Source organism: Bubalus kerabau, chromosome 1 (genome assembly GCF_029407905.1).
Source record: "Bubalus kerabau isolate K-KA32 ecotype Philippines breed swamp buffalo chromosome 1, PCC_UOA_SB_1v2, whole genome shotgun sequence".
Taxonomy (NCBI): domain Eukaryota; kingdom Metazoa; phylum Chordata; class Mammalia; order Artiodactyla; family Bovidae; genus Bubalus; species Bubalus kerabau.
The window spans coordinates 152,521,697-152,540,715 of record NC_073624.1 but is presented as its reverse complement, the minus strand read 5'-3'; the positions used below and the strand labels follow the sequence as shown (position 1 = coordinate 152,540,715).

At 37.9% G+C, this 19,019-nt stretch overlaps 1 protein-coding gene across 1 annotated transcript in view; it reads left to right on the top strand.

Annotated features, from left to right (window-relative positions):
- Positions 1 to 2,137: 2,137 nt before the first annotated feature.
- The window catches only part of CFAP70 (cilia and flagella associated protein 70), a 76,426-nt gene continuing 59,544 nt past the window's right edge, over positions 2,138 to 19,019 (top strand). The window contains exons 1-8 of the mRNA XM_055535595.1: positions 2,138 to 2,511; positions 2,594 to 2,823; positions 4,239 to 4,341; positions 5,527 to 5,716; positions 10,100 to 10,198; positions 10,368 to 10,447; positions 15,769 to 15,948; positions 18,135 to 18,317. Coding sequence (XP_055391570.1) covers positions 4,279 to 4,341; positions 5,527 to 5,716; positions 10,100 to 10,198; positions 10,368 to 10,447; positions 15,769 to 15,948; positions 18,135 to 18,317 — 795 coding nt within the window. The 5' untranslated portion in view covers positions 2,138 to 2,511; positions 2,594 to 2,823; positions 4,239 to 4,278. The remainder of the gene's footprint in view (positions 2,512 to 2,593; positions 2,824 to 4,238; positions 4,342 to 5,526; positions 5,717 to 10,099; positions 10,199 to 10,367; positions 10,448 to 15,768; positions 15,949 to 18,134; positions 18,318 to 19,019) is intronic.

Sequence of the window (19,019 nt, the reverse complement as noted above, 5' to 3'; positions counted from 1 at the left end):
TGAGGCATCCCATGTCTTCATTCTTCCCGACACTATCATTGTCTCTTTGATTCTAACCATCCTAGTGGATGTAAAGTGGCATCTCATTGCAGTTTTGATTTGCATTTCCCTAATAACTAATGAATATATTTTCTTGACTGGCCATATTTTCTTGATTATCCATTTGCATATCTTCTTTGGGAAAATATTAAAATGCCTGTTTTTAAACTGGGTTACTGAGAATTCCCTGGCAATCCAGTGGTTAGGACTCCATGCTTCTGCTGCTAGAGGCCCAGGTTTGATCCCCTGTTTGGGGAACTAAGATCCCACAAGCCACGTGGTCCCAAAAAAGATTACGATGTGTGTAAGGCAGGATAGTTATCTCAACACAAATACAGTCACAATCTTCACTTGGGAAAAAATCCAGGGAGAAACGTCTTACTCAACAGTTACATGTTTTTATATTTGAGAACTTTTATGACTTATAACACTTAACTGTAAAAGAATTTTTCTCAATTTTTATAATTTTAATATGTTTATTAGCAGAAATGCAATTTATTTTTAAAATTAGACTCTGGTGAGTATCCATGGAAAGTAATGTGTGTGTGTGTGTATAGTTTAATAATTTGTTTTGAAATAATTTCAAATGTATAGAAAAGTTGCCAGGACAGTACAAAGAACTCCCATGTCCTCTTTACCTAGATTCTCATACAGTTAACATTTTATTGGTTCATTGCTTACTCTGAGTGTGTGTGTGCGTGCATATGTCTTTTGTTATTAGTCTTTATTTGAACTGTTGGTGGGTTGAGAGAGCAAACTGCAGTCATGCTGTCCCATCACTCCTAAACACTCCAGCGGGTGTTTTCCCCTGAACAGGGTCACTCTTCTACATAATGGCAAACAATCTTCCACATCAGTAAATCAATATTGGTAGAACACTACCACCCAATCTATTAAGCCTATTCAAATTTTGCCCACTAGCCTAACAATGTCTCTCTTCATTTCTGGGTCAACATCCTATACAGAAATACGTACTGCATATATTTTCGTATTTTCAGACTCCTTTAATCTGGAAGAGTTGCCAGTCTTTTGTAGCTTTACAGTTGTATTAAAAGGTACAAGCTTTTATTATAGGATGGCTTGCAACCTGGGTCCTTTGTCTGTAGGAATACCACAAAATGATGCTTTGCTTTTCTCAGTGAGTCTCATCAGGAGGCATAAAATGTAGACTCGTCCCCACACTGGTGATGTTAACTTTGATCACTTGATCATGCTGGCTTCTTAAATTCACTGTTTTTTCCTTTGTAATTGATTAGTATTCCAAAATCATGCCAGTAAACTACTCCTTATCAAATCTCCACATACCAGCCTTAGCACTGAAGACTCCTGTCTAAATCATCCACTTCTATAGTTGGTGCCAAGTGGTAATTCTCTATTTCAATCATTTCCTCTCCATTATTGGATTGGCATTCAACTGCTATAAAGAGCTTTCCTTTCTCTTCATTATATCAATGTGAACTTGTGTATTCCTATCTTATTCAACAGATTGTAATCCATTATTATTGTTTACTTTGATGTGCAAATTGTCTGATCTGGCCAGTAGCCCCCCTCAAGTGGCTCCTAACAGTGTAACATTTTAAAGTATGTATACTGCTAAGATTCATCCACACGGTGAATAGCTATAGTTCATTCATTTCGACTGCTTTGTAATATGCGATTTTTTAAATATATTATCAGTGTATTCATCCTCTCTTCCTTTGGGTTGTTTCCAGGTTTTTGCTATTGTATTTTGCCTTTCCAACTCTGAGGTAATGCTGAATTTCAAATGTATTAAATTTTTCCATTAACATCATATACTTGGAGTCTGTTTATTGTGTAAATATTGCGCACTAGAAGCAGAGTGGTTTTGCATTCTTCCCAACAATGTGTGAGGCACTTATTTTGCAAATATTGTCTTAGCTGCATTTTTCACGGATAAAGACTTAAATTATCTGTTTTCAAAATCGTTTAATAAAGATTTTTATCTTTAAATAAATTTCCTTTTGGTTTGTCTATTTATGGAGGGTTATGGAAAGAAAGGAAATGGCAACCCACTCCAGTACTCTTGCCTGGAAAATCCCATGGACGGAGAAGCCTGCAGGCTACAGTCCATGGGGTCGCGAAGAGTCGGACACGACCTTCGTGTGTGAAATACACGAATTTCAATAGTGAAATTAAACTTTCACTATTGAAAGAAAGGAGTCGAGAAAGCAAACTCGAAATTGGAAAACTTTGTACTTAGCCAACACCCTGGATAAGGGAAAGTGGCATCTACGAAAATACGAAACCCCAGCCAGACACGGAGGTCGTGCCTCAGGCGCAAGGTTTCCAGGGCGCACGCGCAGAATCTCACCTGGCGCCCCTATCTTTCTTTCTTCCCCCGGACAATGTTATCGCGAGTCTTGGGATCAACTTGTGGTGATTGTGGAGGCAAAGTTATCGCGAGAAGTAATTGGTTGCTATAGTTGCGAAAAACGCTTCTGCGGCTGTTCGGTAAGACTGATAGTACTCCTTAGAAAATCATCTCTTTTCGGGCTCACCACTCCAACCCTGTGGCCACACCGCGTTACCTTAGTCTCTTCTCCTTCAGCTTAACCCACAGGCCGCATCTCTGCACGATTGTACTCGCATACAGACCTGAAAGCTGCCGACCCCGCTAGGCCCCCGACTCTCCCTCCAGGCCCAGGCCTCCCACTCAAAGCCAGACTCAGAACCCACTTCCCGGTTTGCGCCGAGATTCCCCCACAAGATAAGCGCACACTGGGCTTCTGTCTCCAGACCACCGCCAGTAACATCATCTTTCATGTAAACTGTTCCTTTTTCGTTGTTTTTTTTTTTTAGCGATTTAAAAATTGTTTTATTATATTAAAATTTTTAAGATTGTAGTATAGTTGATTTACTGTAGTGCATCTAATCTATTTCTAATCCGACTTCCCCTCCTGAAACTTCTGAGCAGATAACAAGAAACGCGTACCTTGTCGGTGGCAACAGGAGCCCCCACCTGACTCCCTTGACTATAACTTTTAGCTGGCCAGATTTCTTGCACTCATTTAACAAATATGCTGCTAATGACTCTTGCCGACAAGGCATGATGACAGGCACTCAGGGGCTGCAGAAATGTGTGACAGATTACTGGTCTTTAAAGGAGTAATTGAGCATTCAGTAGCACTCAAGTAGTACCTGTCAATAACACCTTTTGTGCAGTGCTTCATTGATTAAGCAGTTTTACTATTTTAGTGGATATTCACAACAAATGTGTAACAGATCAGGTTATATATCTGTTTTACAGAAGGTTACACTGAGGCCCAGAAAAGTTAGGCATTTCTCCAGGGTCAGGCTAGTGAAGGCCTAATTCGTGTACTGCTATTGAAAAAGAAAAAAGGAGACTTATGTACAAGATCATTTCAAACATAAACTTGGTAAGAAAGTTGTCAGGGCCACTTAGGCCCTAAGTCAGCCTGGAGACATAACTGTTTTACAAGTGATCTGAGACCTGTAGGTAACAGAAAATGAGTGAGTTGTTAGAAAGAGGCAGAATACTTACAAAGCTTGGGGACAGAAATATATCTCTTTTTTTTTGTACCACCAGCTTAGACACACTTAACAAAGGATATCCTATGAAAATGTTGGAATTGCATTAAGTTCCATTTTTAATTGAGTCGGAAAATATGACCTTTTTTTTTTCCTTAACAGCTATCCAATTTATTTTTGAAATTGTGTCCTTAGTGTTGTAAAATCATTTGAAAATACCTTTGACTAAATAAGACATAATGTCAGAACTTTTTTCAGTGGGCTAACATTCTGTATGGTTGCTACTTTCTTGTTATCAAAATGTTTTTCTAAAACTGAGAGATTAAATATCCCTTGAGGGGAGTCTTGCACATCAGAAAAAAAAAAGAAAAAAGCTACCAAAACCACTATGAAGGATGTGGGAGATGGGAGGTGGGGTGATGGCTTTCCTACCCTCTGCCTTGTCATAATTTGTTCTTAATGGGTAGTTACATGTATAAGGACGATTTTTTAGCACTAACCAGCAGAGTCATCCTTGTGACTAGCTCCCTAAAGCACTGCCTGTCTGGCACCAATGATTGGAAAGGGGACAAAGCAGTACCAGAGTAAGGCATTTCCCTAGGTTTTCCCCTGGTATTGGTTATGCTGTAATGTGGATAGTCGTGCAGCTGTGGAGTGTAAGGGAACAGGTTCACTTATTATGTTCACAGAGCTCGAAGAAGACCAGAGAGACTTTGCCCAGGCGCCGATATGGAGCAGGTGTCATCAACAGGCAGACCTGTGCAGATCACTGTGACAGAGGGATATGACTTGGTAAAGTTATTTTCGGGAATCCTGGAAGTCCCTAGTTTATTTGTTCTTCTTGAAAGTAGTTTTGTCTTCAGTCTCTTGTCTCCGTCAGTCATCCTATTGTGGCTTGGGGAAGAATGTGTTGGGAGGAATGGAGTTCTGCATATTTCTGTCCCACCAGATCCCTTGGCTTTACATAGTAATGGCACTTCCTTCTCAGTGTTCCTTATTGTCAGTCTATAATCTGCAAGTCATGTCAGTGTGCATAAAATACCTGGCAATTTAAATATTAAACTTAATGGGGGTAAAACAGCTGGTTTTCATTTTCCTAAACAGCAGTTCCTTTCTCCTGAAAAGGATCTGAATTCTTCCAGAGCTTCTCTTATGATTAATTTCATTTGATGAAACTACAGTATAAGTATTAAACTTTAAAAGAATAATGAAATGTCAAAATATTCATTCGGTACTATGAAGTCAAACAGCTTATTCCAAAACAGGATATAATAAATGATCTCTACTTTATTTTAAAGGTATATATATAAATGTGTGTATATATATCTATATCTACATAGCAGCAAAACACTAGAAAATATATTATTACAGGTAATTAGTTTTTCTATGTGCTTTCCTCACTTTTTCGAAACTTCCACTCCAATTAAAAATAAAATCATAAAAAATTTCCACAGTGTGCTTTTATAATCATATAAACACAATAACTTATTTTTCAAAACTTCCAACTTAATGGCCTTTAAATAGAATATTGCATTTAGCTACAGCTGTATTTGTTTAATGACTTTCTGCTGCTGCTGCTGCTGCTAAGTCACTTCAGTCGTGTCGGACTCTGTGCGACCCCATAGACGGCAGCCCACCAGGCTCCCCCGTCCCTGGGATTCTCCAGGCAAGAACACTGGAGTGGGTTGCCATTTCCTTCTCCAATGCATGAAAGTGAAAAGGGAAAGTGAAGTCGCTCAGTCCTGTCCGACTCTTCGCGACCCCGTGGACTGCAGCCCATCAGGCTCCTCCATCCATGGGATTTTCCAGCAAGAGTACTGGAGTGGGGTGCCATGACTTTCTACTTCCCCCATTTGTATCTGTGGTATAGCTTGTTAAAAAAATGTTTAAAATGTGTCAGTTTAAGTCACAATGGGTTGCCAGATGTGGGAAAATTCTCTATTTGAATATAATTGTGAAGTATGTTTCTGTCAACAGAAAGGTTTTAAAGGAGATACTTCAGTTACCTTTATTCGTGCAGAATTCAATCAAGTGGTTCTGGGAGACTCTGCAAAAATTACTGTTTCTCCCGAAGGAACTGCAAAATACAACTTCACTTGCAGCTTTGAGTTCAATCCTGAAGGAGGAGGAATCGCTTTAGATGACCTCGCCCACAAACCTGTGTTCTGTAAGTCCTTGTGATTCTAGATACATTAATTATGTGAGTGGTCAGGGTATTCTGAGGTACTTTGTGGCTCTTGTTGGGACAGATGAACACATCTTAACCTTTTTAATCTAGGAATAACACAGAATAATTTGAGTCTTACCTGCTTCTGGCAGTGGTCACTATGACCTGCTAATTTTAATCAGTTTGTATCAAAGACCTTTTGACATGTAATTGGACTTTTTTAAATGATTTAAAACTTTTTTCCAAATTGGCTTTATTCTTTCCAGCGGTTGATAATAAAACACATATATGATTAAAAAAAAAAGAGAATTTATACAATTTTGAAGAAACAGTAAGCAATAACATAGAAAGAAGTAAACATACTCTTTTATGAAAAAAAAGAACCCCAAATTTGAAAGCAAGACCAGTGATATATAGATAATTTGATCTATTCATGTGTACAACTCATTTTAATTTCCCTAAAAATATTATTTAAGAACTATTTAGTAACTAATAAATTCTGTTAACAGTCAAACAAGAATGAAGATAATCCTCAAATAAATCCATGGGCATAAATGAATAGACATATAATTGGACTTTGCAGTATTGGTCTCCTAAGCTGGTTTGGAAGCTTTTCCTTTGCATTCTTATATTTAGGGCTGTCAGATTTAGGGGAAAAAAAAAAAAAACAAAGCAAAAAACTATTTGAGACATATTTACACTAAAAAATTATTTGTTCTTTATCTGAAATGCATATTTAATTGGGCATCTGGCAACCCTATCTGTACTTCTGTATATTCACCATACTGTAGAATGGTGTAGAATTCACCATACTGCAGTTTTTAACTATCTTCCTTTTTAGAGGAGACACTTTTTGAAATCAGACTGTATCTTATTTCAGAATTTCTAGCACCTAGAAATATCTGGGATGTAAAAGGGCTCAAAAATATTTGTTGAAAGAATGAATGGATAAATAAATGGATAGTTTCTATATTCACACTTTTACAGTTTCTAGCTACATAATATTATCTCTGAAACACTTTGTCCCTAAACCTATGCTGCTAAGTCACTTCAGTCGTATCCGACTCTATGCGACCCCATAGACGGCAGCCCACCAGGCTCCTCCGTCCCTGGGATTCTCCAGGCAAGAACATTGGAGTGGCTTGCCATTTCCTTCTTCAATGTGTGAAAGTGAAAAGTGAAAGTGAAGTCACTGAGTTGTGTCCGACTCTTAGCGACCCCATGGACTGCAGCCCACCAGGCTCCTCCGTCCGTGGGATTTTCCAGGCAAGAGTACTGGAGTGGAAGTCTTTTTTTGTTTTATTTTGTTTTAACCCATATCCTTTTTTTTTGATAGTGTGATTTTAAATTTTTTATTTTATTTATTTATTTTTATTGAAGTACAGTTGATTTATAATGTTATGCTTGTAAGGTAAGGGAGTTAAAGAAGGCTAGGTTCAGAAAAAAAAGGAGACTGGCACTTTACAGGAACAGATCACCTTCAATGAGGCGAGAGGGGGCAGCAGTCAGATTAGCGAGCTGCTGCACTAACCTAAGAAATGAGTAAGTATAAATAGGCATGTATGTGGAAAGTTACAGTCTTAAGGGGGCCTGTTCTTCTCCAAGGTTGTTCAGAGTAGTTATCTCTTAAACGCCTGGGGCAAGGAATTTTGGAGATTGGCCAGGGGCTGGACTAGCTGGGAGCTGGGTGAAATCAACCTTAATGTCCATTTTTTCCTTCGCTTGCGAGTTCTTTGTTTTGCATAGAATGGTTGGGAGGACCAGAAAGGGAGTTTTAGCTCCAGGCTATTTTGAGCCATGTAACTTTCCTTCAGTGCTAATTTCTACTATAAAACAAAGTGACTCAGTTATACACATATATGCATTCTTTTTTAATATTCTTTTCCATTATGGTTTATTCCAGGAGATTAGATATATTCCCTGTCCTGTACAGTAGGACCTTGTGGTTTATCCATTCTAAACTTGATAGATTGACTTATTAACCTCAAACTCCCAGTCCGTCCCTCTGCCTCACCTACTTGGCCTTGGCAACCACAAGTCTGTGGTCTGTGTCTGCGAGTCTGTCTCTGTTTTATGGATAGGTTCGTTTGTGCCATATTTTATTTATTTATTTTTGTTTTGTTTTGTCTTTTTGATTATTAACATTAGTAACCTTGAGATATGTTTAAATTAGAATTGTCATTTTGAATGTTCACATAAAGATATACTGTAATTTGACTTATGAGGACTTTTTTAATTTAAAAAGTTTTTATTGGAGTATAGTTGATTTACAGTGTTGTGTTAGTTACTGCCATACAGCAAAGAGTCAGTTACACATACATATATATTCACTTTTTTGTGCCATATTTTAGTTTCCATGTATAAGTGTTATCATATGGTATTTGTCTTTCTTTTTCTGACTTACTTCACTTAGTATGGTAATCTCTGGTTGCATCCATGTTGCTGAAAATGGCCTTATTTCAATCTTCATTATGGATATCTGGTATTCTGTTATGTGTGTGTGTGTGTATGTATCCTCCTTATCCATTCATCTGTCGATGGACATTTAAGTTGTGTCCGTGTCTTGGCTATTGTGAATAGTGCTACTATGAACAGGGGTACATGTGTCTTTTTTTAATTTTTTGAATTATGTATCTTTTGAATTATAAATTATAGATGGATAAAATGTGTGTACAAAATTAAATTATGTACCATAATTAAAGTATGTACCATAATTAAATAAACAGAATAGTGAAGCCTATCTAAGTATTTTGCTAATGCAGAAGCCACAGAAGGAAAACAAAATACATTTTACATAAGCAACTATAAGATATCACAACTGAGATACAATTTGCAGTTCTGTTCTGTACTTTCCCTTTAAAGAGCTCCTATATACCAATTAAAAAAACACCTAGAACCTAATAGATAAGTCCACAAAGCATCTGAAAGAGATATGAAAATTTCACAGATAAACATAACTTACGGTTAAACATATGGAAAATGTTCAATCTCATTTAATACGAGAAATAAAATTAAGCAGAGATTCCATTTTCACAATTAGCAAGATCACAGAGCTTAATAATGTAACATTTAGGCAAGTATGTTACCAAATTGTATTAACTTTGCCAATGCTGACAGAACAACCTAAATTTAGAGGAAATAAGGATTGAGAAATAAATACAATGAGAAAGAAAAAAGATGAATCCAGAAGGTGAGATATTCTCTATAACTGTCCTGATGTCTTCAAGAAAGCAGTGCCATATTAAAATAAGGTATGTGGGAAGAGGGACGGTTGTAAATGAAAAAAACATGAAGAAACATGACAGCCAATTGCAACATGTGGCCTTTGAGACAAACCAGCTACAGAATAAATTTTGGGGCAGTTAAGAAATGTTAGATGTTGACTGGGCATTAGATGCATTAAGGCATTATATTTAATGCTGTTATGCATATTTACTAGATGCGATAGAGGTGTTGCGGTTATGTAGGAAAGTATCGTATTTTGGATTTGTATGCTTTAATATTTGGAAGTAAAATGTAAAGATGTCTGTAACTTCCTTGGAAGTATTTCCACAAACATGAAGCAAATATATGCTAACTGTTGTTAAACCTCCGTGATGGTTATAGGGATATTCATTATACTGTGTGTGTGTGTTAGTCGCATCCAGCTCTGCGACCCCATGGACTGTAGCCCACCAGGCTCCTCTGTCCATGGGGTTTTCCAGGTAAGAATTCTGGAGTGGGTTGCCGTTTCCTTCTCCAGGGGATCTTCCCAACCCAGGGATTGAACCCGGGTCTCCTGCATTGCAGGCAGATTCTTTACCATCTGTGCTACTCATTTTTACATATTTGAAATTTTTCATAATAAATATTAACACATACAAGGAATGATGCTGCAGTGAAAAACCTGGTACATACCTTGCATGCTCTATAAATTACTCCAAGGTGTGCTAAGCCCTATGCTAGGCAATATGGGAAGATCTGGAACAGTGTTTTTCAAACTACAGATGGTGATTTTTAGTCTTTCTGAAAATTGATTGAGGGAGTCATGACCAGTAATTTCTTATACATGAAACATAATAGAAAATACCTAAGGATTTTGAGCTAGTAAGGATGAATAATACATGAAACTTTGTTATAATCATATGTATCAGTAAATTTATACTTATGTGTGCACATGATTATGATATAAAATCCTTTTTGAAAATAATTTGCATGGAAAAAAGTTTAATAAGTCACTGAGAAGGTCCAGTATCTCCAACAGGAAGTCGCTAATAATGGTGCCTTCTCGAGTTTCCAGTTCATTTCACTTAACTTGATTTTCTTTGACAGTGCTTTGTCGCACCTTGGTTATCTGATTTGTGAGTTAGACATGTTCTCATTTCTTTGTTTTGATTTTTCTAGTAACAGTGACTGAAGTTTTACCAAAGGAAAAGAAACAGAAAGAGGAGAAGACCATGGTTCTTGGTCAAGCTGTGGTGGACCTTCTTCCTCTACTGGAAGGTCAGATGTGTGATTTGCTCAACAGCAGAAATAACAAAGCTCATAAAACTTAGTTCCAGAGAAGTACAAAAATACCCTCAATGAATTTGAGAGATGCAATGAAAAGATGAGCACAGCTATCTCTGCAAAACTCTTCCTTTTTTGGCTTGACTTGGGCTTCTTTTCACAGGAGAAAGTTCGTTTGAAACAATGGTACCACTGCACCCTGTGCCAGGTTCGCCCATAGAACCTTTTCGATCAGGTGTTAAGGTAATCAGAGTTTTAACTCTCCAACATTTCAGCCTGATGTTCAGTCAAGACTGTCTGCCCTTAAGGTTCAATTTAGTTGAGTCTAATTCGTCAGGCACCTTCTTTCCTTCTTTTCACAGGTACACATCATGCTAGGTTCTGGGAAACAAAGATAATAAGGCAGAATCCTACCTTAGGAGTTCATAGTCCACACATCAAAAGTTATGACCACCAGTGTGATTAAATGGTGGGGTGGGGTATATGGACACAGAGTAGATATCTGTTACTTTGCCCAGGGGTATATATAGGGAAGGTTTAACCATAAAAATACCTCTTTAACTATGTCCTGGTGGATTAAATTAAATAGTACATGAAGGCACCTAACGCAGTTTCTGTCATGGCAGCCTGCCCCTGACCACTGCAAGAGGGGAAGCATGAATTGGTAGGCTGTGCTACCGGTTTGTGTTCTGGGCTTTGTTTCAGTTTCTCCTGCCATCGGTAGCTTCTTGAGGCTCTCCTTTTACCACTCTTGTGCAGGTACACACTCACTCTTCAGCAGATACCACAGCTGTCTTCTGTTTCGCACAAGTCAAGGAGAGAGAAAGGCCTAACTGTCCCAACTATTCTGAATGCAGTTCCCCATTTAACAATTGAGGTGGGCCCTTCCTGCTTCTTGTGGATTCTGCCACAATCCACTCCTACCTCTGCTGTGATTCTCTCCTCTTATTGTAGGATATGATTGTTTTTTCCAGTTTTTTTTGATCGATCTGATTTAATTTTCTTTCTGTCTTTCAAGGATTCCTAAAACTGTGTAGTCCAGTGATGGCATTTCTTGTTCTTGGGCTGTTATAGCATTATTGTTTTATTGATGATAAGGATAATCATTTAGTATCTTTCTGTCATTTCATATGCTGGAAAGAGGTAGATAATTGAGCTCAATTTGCCTTCCTTGGTCCAGTGTCCCAGCCTCTGTGCTATTGATTTCCTTTAAATCACTGTAGGAGAAAAGTTAGTCAAATGATTTGCCAGTCCTCATGACCTCTGCTCATAATATTCCTGTGTTTAATTGTTTCATATACTCAAGGAAAAAATATATGATAAGAGTTCTCACTGATTTTATATATTAGCATATATACTAGTTTTTTTAAGACTCAGAGACTAAAATGATATAAACCTGTCCTTGAAAAGGAGACTTCAATTTGTCATCTGGTATTCCTTGTCATATTCAATAATACAAATTAGAAACCTGACGGACATGTCACTTATCTTCTCGGAGACATATTGATCAGAGATACCATATTCTCCAATGTCTCTCTTTCTTAAAAATCTTTCCTCCCTTTGGTATTCTGATTTCTAGCTCACTGACTATACCTTCTTAGGTTCCTGCATTGCATCTCTTTCCCCTGGTGGTGGTGGTGGTAGTTACTAAGTCATGTCTGACTGTTTGCAGCCCCATGAACTGTAGCCCACCAGATCCCTCTGTCCATGGGATTTCCCAGGCAAGAATGCTGGAGTGGGTTGCCATTCCCTTCTTCAGGGGATCTTTCCGACCCAGGGATTGAACCCAGGGCTCCTGCACTGCAGGCAGATTCTTTACCATCTGACTCACCACTGAAGCTCCTCTCTTTCCTCTATCTGTTGCTTAGTATGAAGGTTCTGTCCTTGGTCACCTTCTTTTCTTGATCTGTGTTCAACTCCTAGGGGAGGGCTATCATCCATAAATTTGAGGGGAAGGGTATCACCCATGAATTTCACATGTAAAGTCTGACATTCTGAAATTCAGGAGACGGGTCTGAGCTGGAGCTGCTGAATTAAAGTCTTCAGACCCCTCTCCTGAATTTCAGAATGTCACAATAACCTACCGATTTCTCTATAATGAAATTCCACTCAACATTTTAAAACTGAACTTAGCATCTTCCTTTTATTTTATTTTGGATAGTGGCATCACTCATTCATAAATCATAGGACATATGTAGAATCTATATTACTTCCATGACTGCTCACCTGGACTCTGACACTAATCTGCAAATTGGCCCTCCACCAAATCCAGCCTTTTCTATCTCCTCAGTGCCTTTGGAATCTCTCTTCTTAGCTTTATTCTTACACTTTATCACCTTGTAATCTCTCACCTGGAACATTACAAGTAGACTTGTAGCTGCCTTTGCTTCCCTCCAGTTCTGCCTTCCCCACTGCTTGCAGAGTAACTTAAAAGTAAATATGATCTCATCTCTTCCCCTGCTTCAGTTCAGTTCAGTTCAGTTGCTCAGTTGTGTCTGACTCTTTGCAACCCCATGGACTGCAGCACGCCAGGCCTCCCTGTCCATCACCAACTCCGGGAGTCCACCCAAACCCATGGCCATTGAGTCGGTAATGCCATCCAACCATCTCATCCTCTGTCGTCCCCTTCTCCTGCCCTCTATCTTTCCCAGCATCAGGGTCTATTCAAATGAGTCAGCTCTTCGCATCAGGTGGCCAAAGTATTGGAGTTTCAGCTTCAGTATCAGTCCTTCCAATGAACACCCAGGACTGATCTCCTTTAGGATGGACCGGTTGGATCTCCTTGCGTCCAAGGGACTCTCAAGAGTCTTCTCCAACACCACAGTTCAAAAGCATCAATTCTTCGGTGCTCAGCTTTCTTTATAGTCCAACTCTCACATCCATACATGACCACTGGAAAAACCATAGCCTTGACTAGACGGACCTTTGTTGGCAAAGTAATGTCTCTGCTTTTTAATAAGCTGTCTAGGTTGGTCATAACTTTTCTTCCAAGGAGTAAGCGTCTTTTAATTTCATGGCTGCAGTCACCATCTGCAGTGATTTTGGAGCCCAAAAAAATAAAGTCTGACACTGTTTCCACTGTTTCCCCATCTATTTGCCATGAAGAGATGGGACCAGATGCCATGATCTTAGGTTTCTGAATGTTGAGCTTTAAGCCAACTTTTTCATTCTCTTTCACTTTCATCAAGAGGCTCTTTAGTTCTTCTTCACTTTCTGCCATAAGGGTGGTGTCATCTGCATATCTGAGGTTATTGATATTTCTCCTGGCAGTCTTGATTCCAGCTTGCGCTTCCTCCAGCCCAGTGTTTCTCGTGATGTATTCTGCATATAAGTTAAATAAGCAGGGTGACAATATATAGCCTTGACGTACTCCTTTTCCTATTTGGACCCAGTCTGTTGTTCCGTGTACAGTTCTAACTGTTGCTTCCTGAACTGCATACAGGTTTCTCAAGAGGCAGGTCAGGTGGTCTGGTATTCCCATCTCTTTCAGAATTTGCCACAGTTTATTGTGATCCACACAGTCAGAGGCTTTGGCATAGTCAATAAAGCAGAAATAGATGTTTCTCTGGAACTCTCTTGCTTTTTCGATGATCCAGCGGATGTTGGCAATTTGATCTCTGGTTCCTCTGCCTTTTCTAAAACCAGTTTGAACATCTGGAAGTTCACGGTTCATGTATTGCTGAAGCCTGGCTTCGAGAATTTTGAGCATCATTTTACTAGCATGTGCGGAGAAGGCAATGGCAACCCACTCCAGTACTCTTGCCTGGAAAATCCCATGGACAGAGGAGCCTGGTAGGCTGCAGTCCATGAGGTCGCTAAGAGTCGGACACGACTGAGCGACTTCACTTTCACTTTTCACTTTCATGCATTGGAGAATGAAATGGCAACCCACTCCAGTGTTCTTGCCTGGAGAATCCCAGGGACAGGGGAGCCTGATGGGCTGCCGTCTCTGGGGTCGCACAGAGTCAGACTTGACTAAAGCAACTTAGCAGCAGCAGCAGCAGCTTACTAGCGTGTGAGATGAGTGCAATTGTGTGGTAGTTTGAGCATTCTTTGGCATTGTCTTTCTTTGGGACTGGAATGAAAACTGACCTTTTCCAGTCCTGTGGCCACTGCTGAGTTTTCCAAATTTGCTGGCATACTGAGGGCAGCACTTTCACAGAATCATCTTTTAGGATTTGAAATAGCTCAACTGGAATTCCATCACCTCCACTAGCTTTGTTTGTAGTGATGCTTCCTAAGTTCCATTTGACTTCATATTCCAGGATGTCTGGCTCTAGGTCAGTGATCACACCATCGTGATTATCTGGGTTGTGAAGACCTTTTTTGTACAGCTCTTCTGTGTATTCTTGCCACCTCTTCTTAATATGTTCTGCTTCTGTTAGGTCCCTACCATTTCTGTCCTTTATTGAGCCCATCTTTGCATGAAATATTCCCTTGATATCTCTAATTTTCTTGACGAGATCTCTAGTCTTTCCCATTCTATTGTTTTTCTCTCTTTCTTTGCATTGATCACTGAGGAAGGCTTTCTTATCTCTTCTTGCTATTCTTTGGAACTCTGCATTCAGATGCTTACATCTTTCCTTTTCTCCTTTGCTTTTGCTTCTCTTCTTTCCACAGCTATTTGTAAGGCCTCTTCAGATGGCCATTTTGCTTTTTTGCATTTCTTTTTCCTGGGGATGGTCTTGCTCCCTATCTCCTGTACAATGTCACCAACCTCCATCCATAGTTCATCAGGCACTCTTGTCTATCAGATCTCGTCCCTTAAATCTATTTCTCACTTCCACTGTATAATCATAAGAGATTTGATTTAGGTCATACCTGAATGGTCTTGTGGTTTTCCCCACTTTCTTCACTTTAAGTCTGAATTTGGCAATAAGGAGTTCATGATCTGAGCCACAGTCAGCTCCTGGTCTTGTTTTTGCTGACTGTATAGAGCTTCTCCATCTTTGGCTGCAGAGAATATAATCAGTCTGATTTCGGTGTTGACCATATGGTGATGTCCATGTGTAGAGTCTTCTCTTGTGTTGTTGGAAGAGGGTGTTTGCTATGACCAAATCTTGGTAGCCTTGGTAGCCTAAAAAAAATCATTCCTAGAGCTTTGCATGCTGCCAGAAATGCTCTTTCACCTTTGAAAAACAGAAATATGTTAAAGAACATGATTTTCAAATATTTAATAAAAAACATAAAATTTTTTCAGCACTATATTTAAATTACAGAAATAATCATAAAATATGGACTGGCAATAAAAGCACCCTAATCTCACTCACTCATGTGCAACTATTAATAACATCAGTATAAAACTTTCTGATTCCTCTTCTATATGCATTTGTATTCATACTTGCCCTCAGAAAGAAAGGGCTCTAACTTTGAGATAAGGTTCTCTTCTTGGCTTTATCTCTAACTTATGGGACCTAGAAAGAGTTATTTGAATCCTCTGTATGGAAATAATTAAACCTGACCTTCTTACCTTGAACAGTGATGTGAGATTCAAATGAGATAATGTAAAACCTGGGGAGGCTTCTGGCGTTTTAAAATTTCTGTGTAATTTTACTCTTTTATAGCAGTGCAGCCTTGAAGTTAAAGTATTTGTCGCGGAGCCCTTATTGACCCCAGCCCAGATCTCAGGAGGCAATCTTCTGAAGGTCACATTGGAGGCTGCCTACTGTGTGCCTGAATCCTTCATTCCAATAGGGCCGCTGCAGAACTACATGGTTGGTATGCAAGTTCCGTCAGCTGGAGAGGTAAAGACTTACAGCGCGATATTTATACAGATTTAGACACTCGTATGGCCATCTCTTCCTCACCTTCTAAGATTTTATTCAAAGCAAGCTCTGTTAACAGCTGAGTTTTTTAGGCTCAAAAAAATCAAGTTTACTTCTGTTTTATACATTAATGTTAATTGTATAGTTTACATGTTACATATAGTCTGTATAATTTATATCAATAAATACATATTTATTGTGGAAAATATGTAAATCACTTAAAAACTGACAATTTTTGGAAGTCGTATTTGTACAAAGATTACTTTTTTGCATATATATTGTAAATTTTGTATGGTGTTTTATATTATAGTCTTTTACATCCAAGTTATTTTCTTTTTTTTTTTTCCAAGTTATTTTCTTAGTCCAGATTTCTATAGAATGATGTGTATGGGTTTTTTGAGGCTCTTAAAAGAGATTTCAAATTTCTTGCTAAAAAAGCATTATTAGTTTCATTTGCTTTATTGCCATTTTACACTTTTTGTATAGAAATCTCCAATTCCTTGTCACCATTAGCACTCCCACCTGCAGTGCGATTTCTCCAATATTTACCAACTCTTGTTATTTTCTTTTTTCATAATAGCCATTTTAATAGGTATGAAGTAGAAAACCTTATGTTTTTCATTTATATTTCCCTAGTGAAATAAAAATTAAAAGATGCTGAGCATCTTTTCATGTGCTTACTGGCCATTTTATATCTTCTTTGGGGAAATATCTATTCAAGTCCTTTGCTCATTTCTGACCTGGGTTGTTTGTCTTTTTGTTGTTGGCATTTTGGGAGTCCTCTATATTTTTTAGCTGTTAATCCCTTATCAGATATGTGATTTGTAAGTATTTTCTCCCATTCTGTTGGTTGCCTTTTCTTACACTGGTTAGTATCTTTTGATGCCCCAGAGTTTTTAGTTTTGATGAAGTTCTATTTATCCATTTTTTAATTTTGTTATAACCAGGAAATCATTGCCAAATACGATGTCCAGAGGCTTTCCCCCTGTGTTTGCATCTAACAGTTTTATAGTTTTAGCTCTTATGTTTTGGCCTTTGATCCATTTTTGAGTTCATATTTATATATGGTGTTAGGTAAGAACCAATCTCATTCTTTTGCATGGGAATAACTAGTCTTCTTAGAACCATTTTTTGGAAAGACTGTCCTGTCCATATTGAATGGTTTTGACATCCTTAATTTTGGCAATTTTTGCTAGCATTATTGGGGTTTTTTTTGAGGAGCAGATTTTCAAGATTGTTACTCTACTATCCTGTAGAGGCCCCTCCTTCACAGAAGTCTTAAGACTTAAGACTTAAAATTTAAAACCCAAAGAATTAGAATATTTGACTTACAGGTTATGCCAATTTTAACTTTTATAATAGACTACGAAATTGCTTTCCATAGTTATACCAAATTACATTTCCATCAACTATGTGTAAGAACATCATTAACTTTACAGTGCTGTCAACACTTAATATTTTCAGACTTTGACTCTGCCAGTCTATGGTTTAAAATGATATCTCGTGGTTTTAATATGCATTTCACTTATTCATGATATTTAGCATGTTTTTATTTAAATGTTGGATTTTCTAATTTGCTTTTCTCTAAATTGTGTATTTATAGACTTTGCCAATTTTCTGTTGCAAATTTATTTTAGATGAATTGCAAATACAAAAATGTTTATATTTTTAGCCTTTGTCACGTTTGTTTTGTAAAAGAATTTTTAAAAAGGTACAGCATGACTCTCATATAAATATAAAATGAAATAAAGGGATTAAACCAATTCAAACAAGAATCTGAACAAATGACCCAGATTTGTTCAGAGGTGAGGTTGCTTACCTTTTCCTGGTAAGCAACCAGGAAAGTTGTAATATGTTTGCTGATAATTCAAAACTTATCATCAGCCATAGGGCAATAATCAGTTATATTTTTACTGGACGAAATACATGTGCTTATCTATGGACAAGAATAATTTGCATTATTATCAATTTTCTATAAATTACAGAATTATAAAATAGCACAAAGACAAATGAAGGACATAGGCCCCTCTTTAGACTCAGATAATCACAGAAGGGTCTATTAGACAATACCTGATATTCCATTGAAAAGACACTTCAGTAATCTTTTTTTGTCCATTTCATAGTCTTTTACAAAATTTCCTGTTACATGGTATTTATTTCTATAGAAGGACTATCCCATCTTCTTCAAGAATGGAACTCTGAAGCTTGGAGGGGAAAGAGAACCTGTTCCTAGGCCCAAAAAATGGCCTATTCCCAACATTCTGGCTCCCGGAGCTAACAACATTCCTGATAGTTTCATCGTTGGTGGTCCTTATGAGGAAGAAGAAGGGGAACTCAACCACCCTGAGGTGAAAGAATTAGATGGTTTTTTGGTGGTAATCTCAGTGCACTGACATATGATAAAACATGTTTACAGTTTGTAAATCACTGTAACTCATATACATCCAGTACGTCTTAAAACAATTATGTCAAAACAATTATCTATAAAAATTCTGATTAAAATATTTCCTGACTTAAGTCCAACAAGAAAAATAATTGATTTAATTCATATTTTACTCTTTATCTCATTTGCAATTTATTTATTTATGAGTAGGTTATGATACAGTCACAAGTTGAAAAAGCATTAAGAGATATGCAGTTAATTTCTCCCTGCTTGTCTTTGTCTCTTCTTCCTAATTCCTTCCTCAATCATCACCCTGAAAGTTAACCTTCACTATAGTTTCTTGTGTTCCTTTTCAGATACTTTTTTATGAATATAAATAAAGCAAAAGTACATAGTCAAAGGAAGACTCAGAAGCAAAGACATTTAGAAAAGTAAAGTTTCCTAAAGATTCCTCACAAAGGGCGCAAGGGAGTCAGATTCCAGAAAGACTGGCTTATAGACATCGACATAATAAAAGTCAGGGATCAAATTGTTTTTCTTTAGGGAGTCCGGATTTACAGAAAGTGTTCAAAGTCTTGCTGTTTTCAGAACTAGAACCTGTCAGGAAGACTATGCTATTTTTGCTTTATTTCAAGTGTGAAGTGTTTATTTATTTTTAACTGGGTAT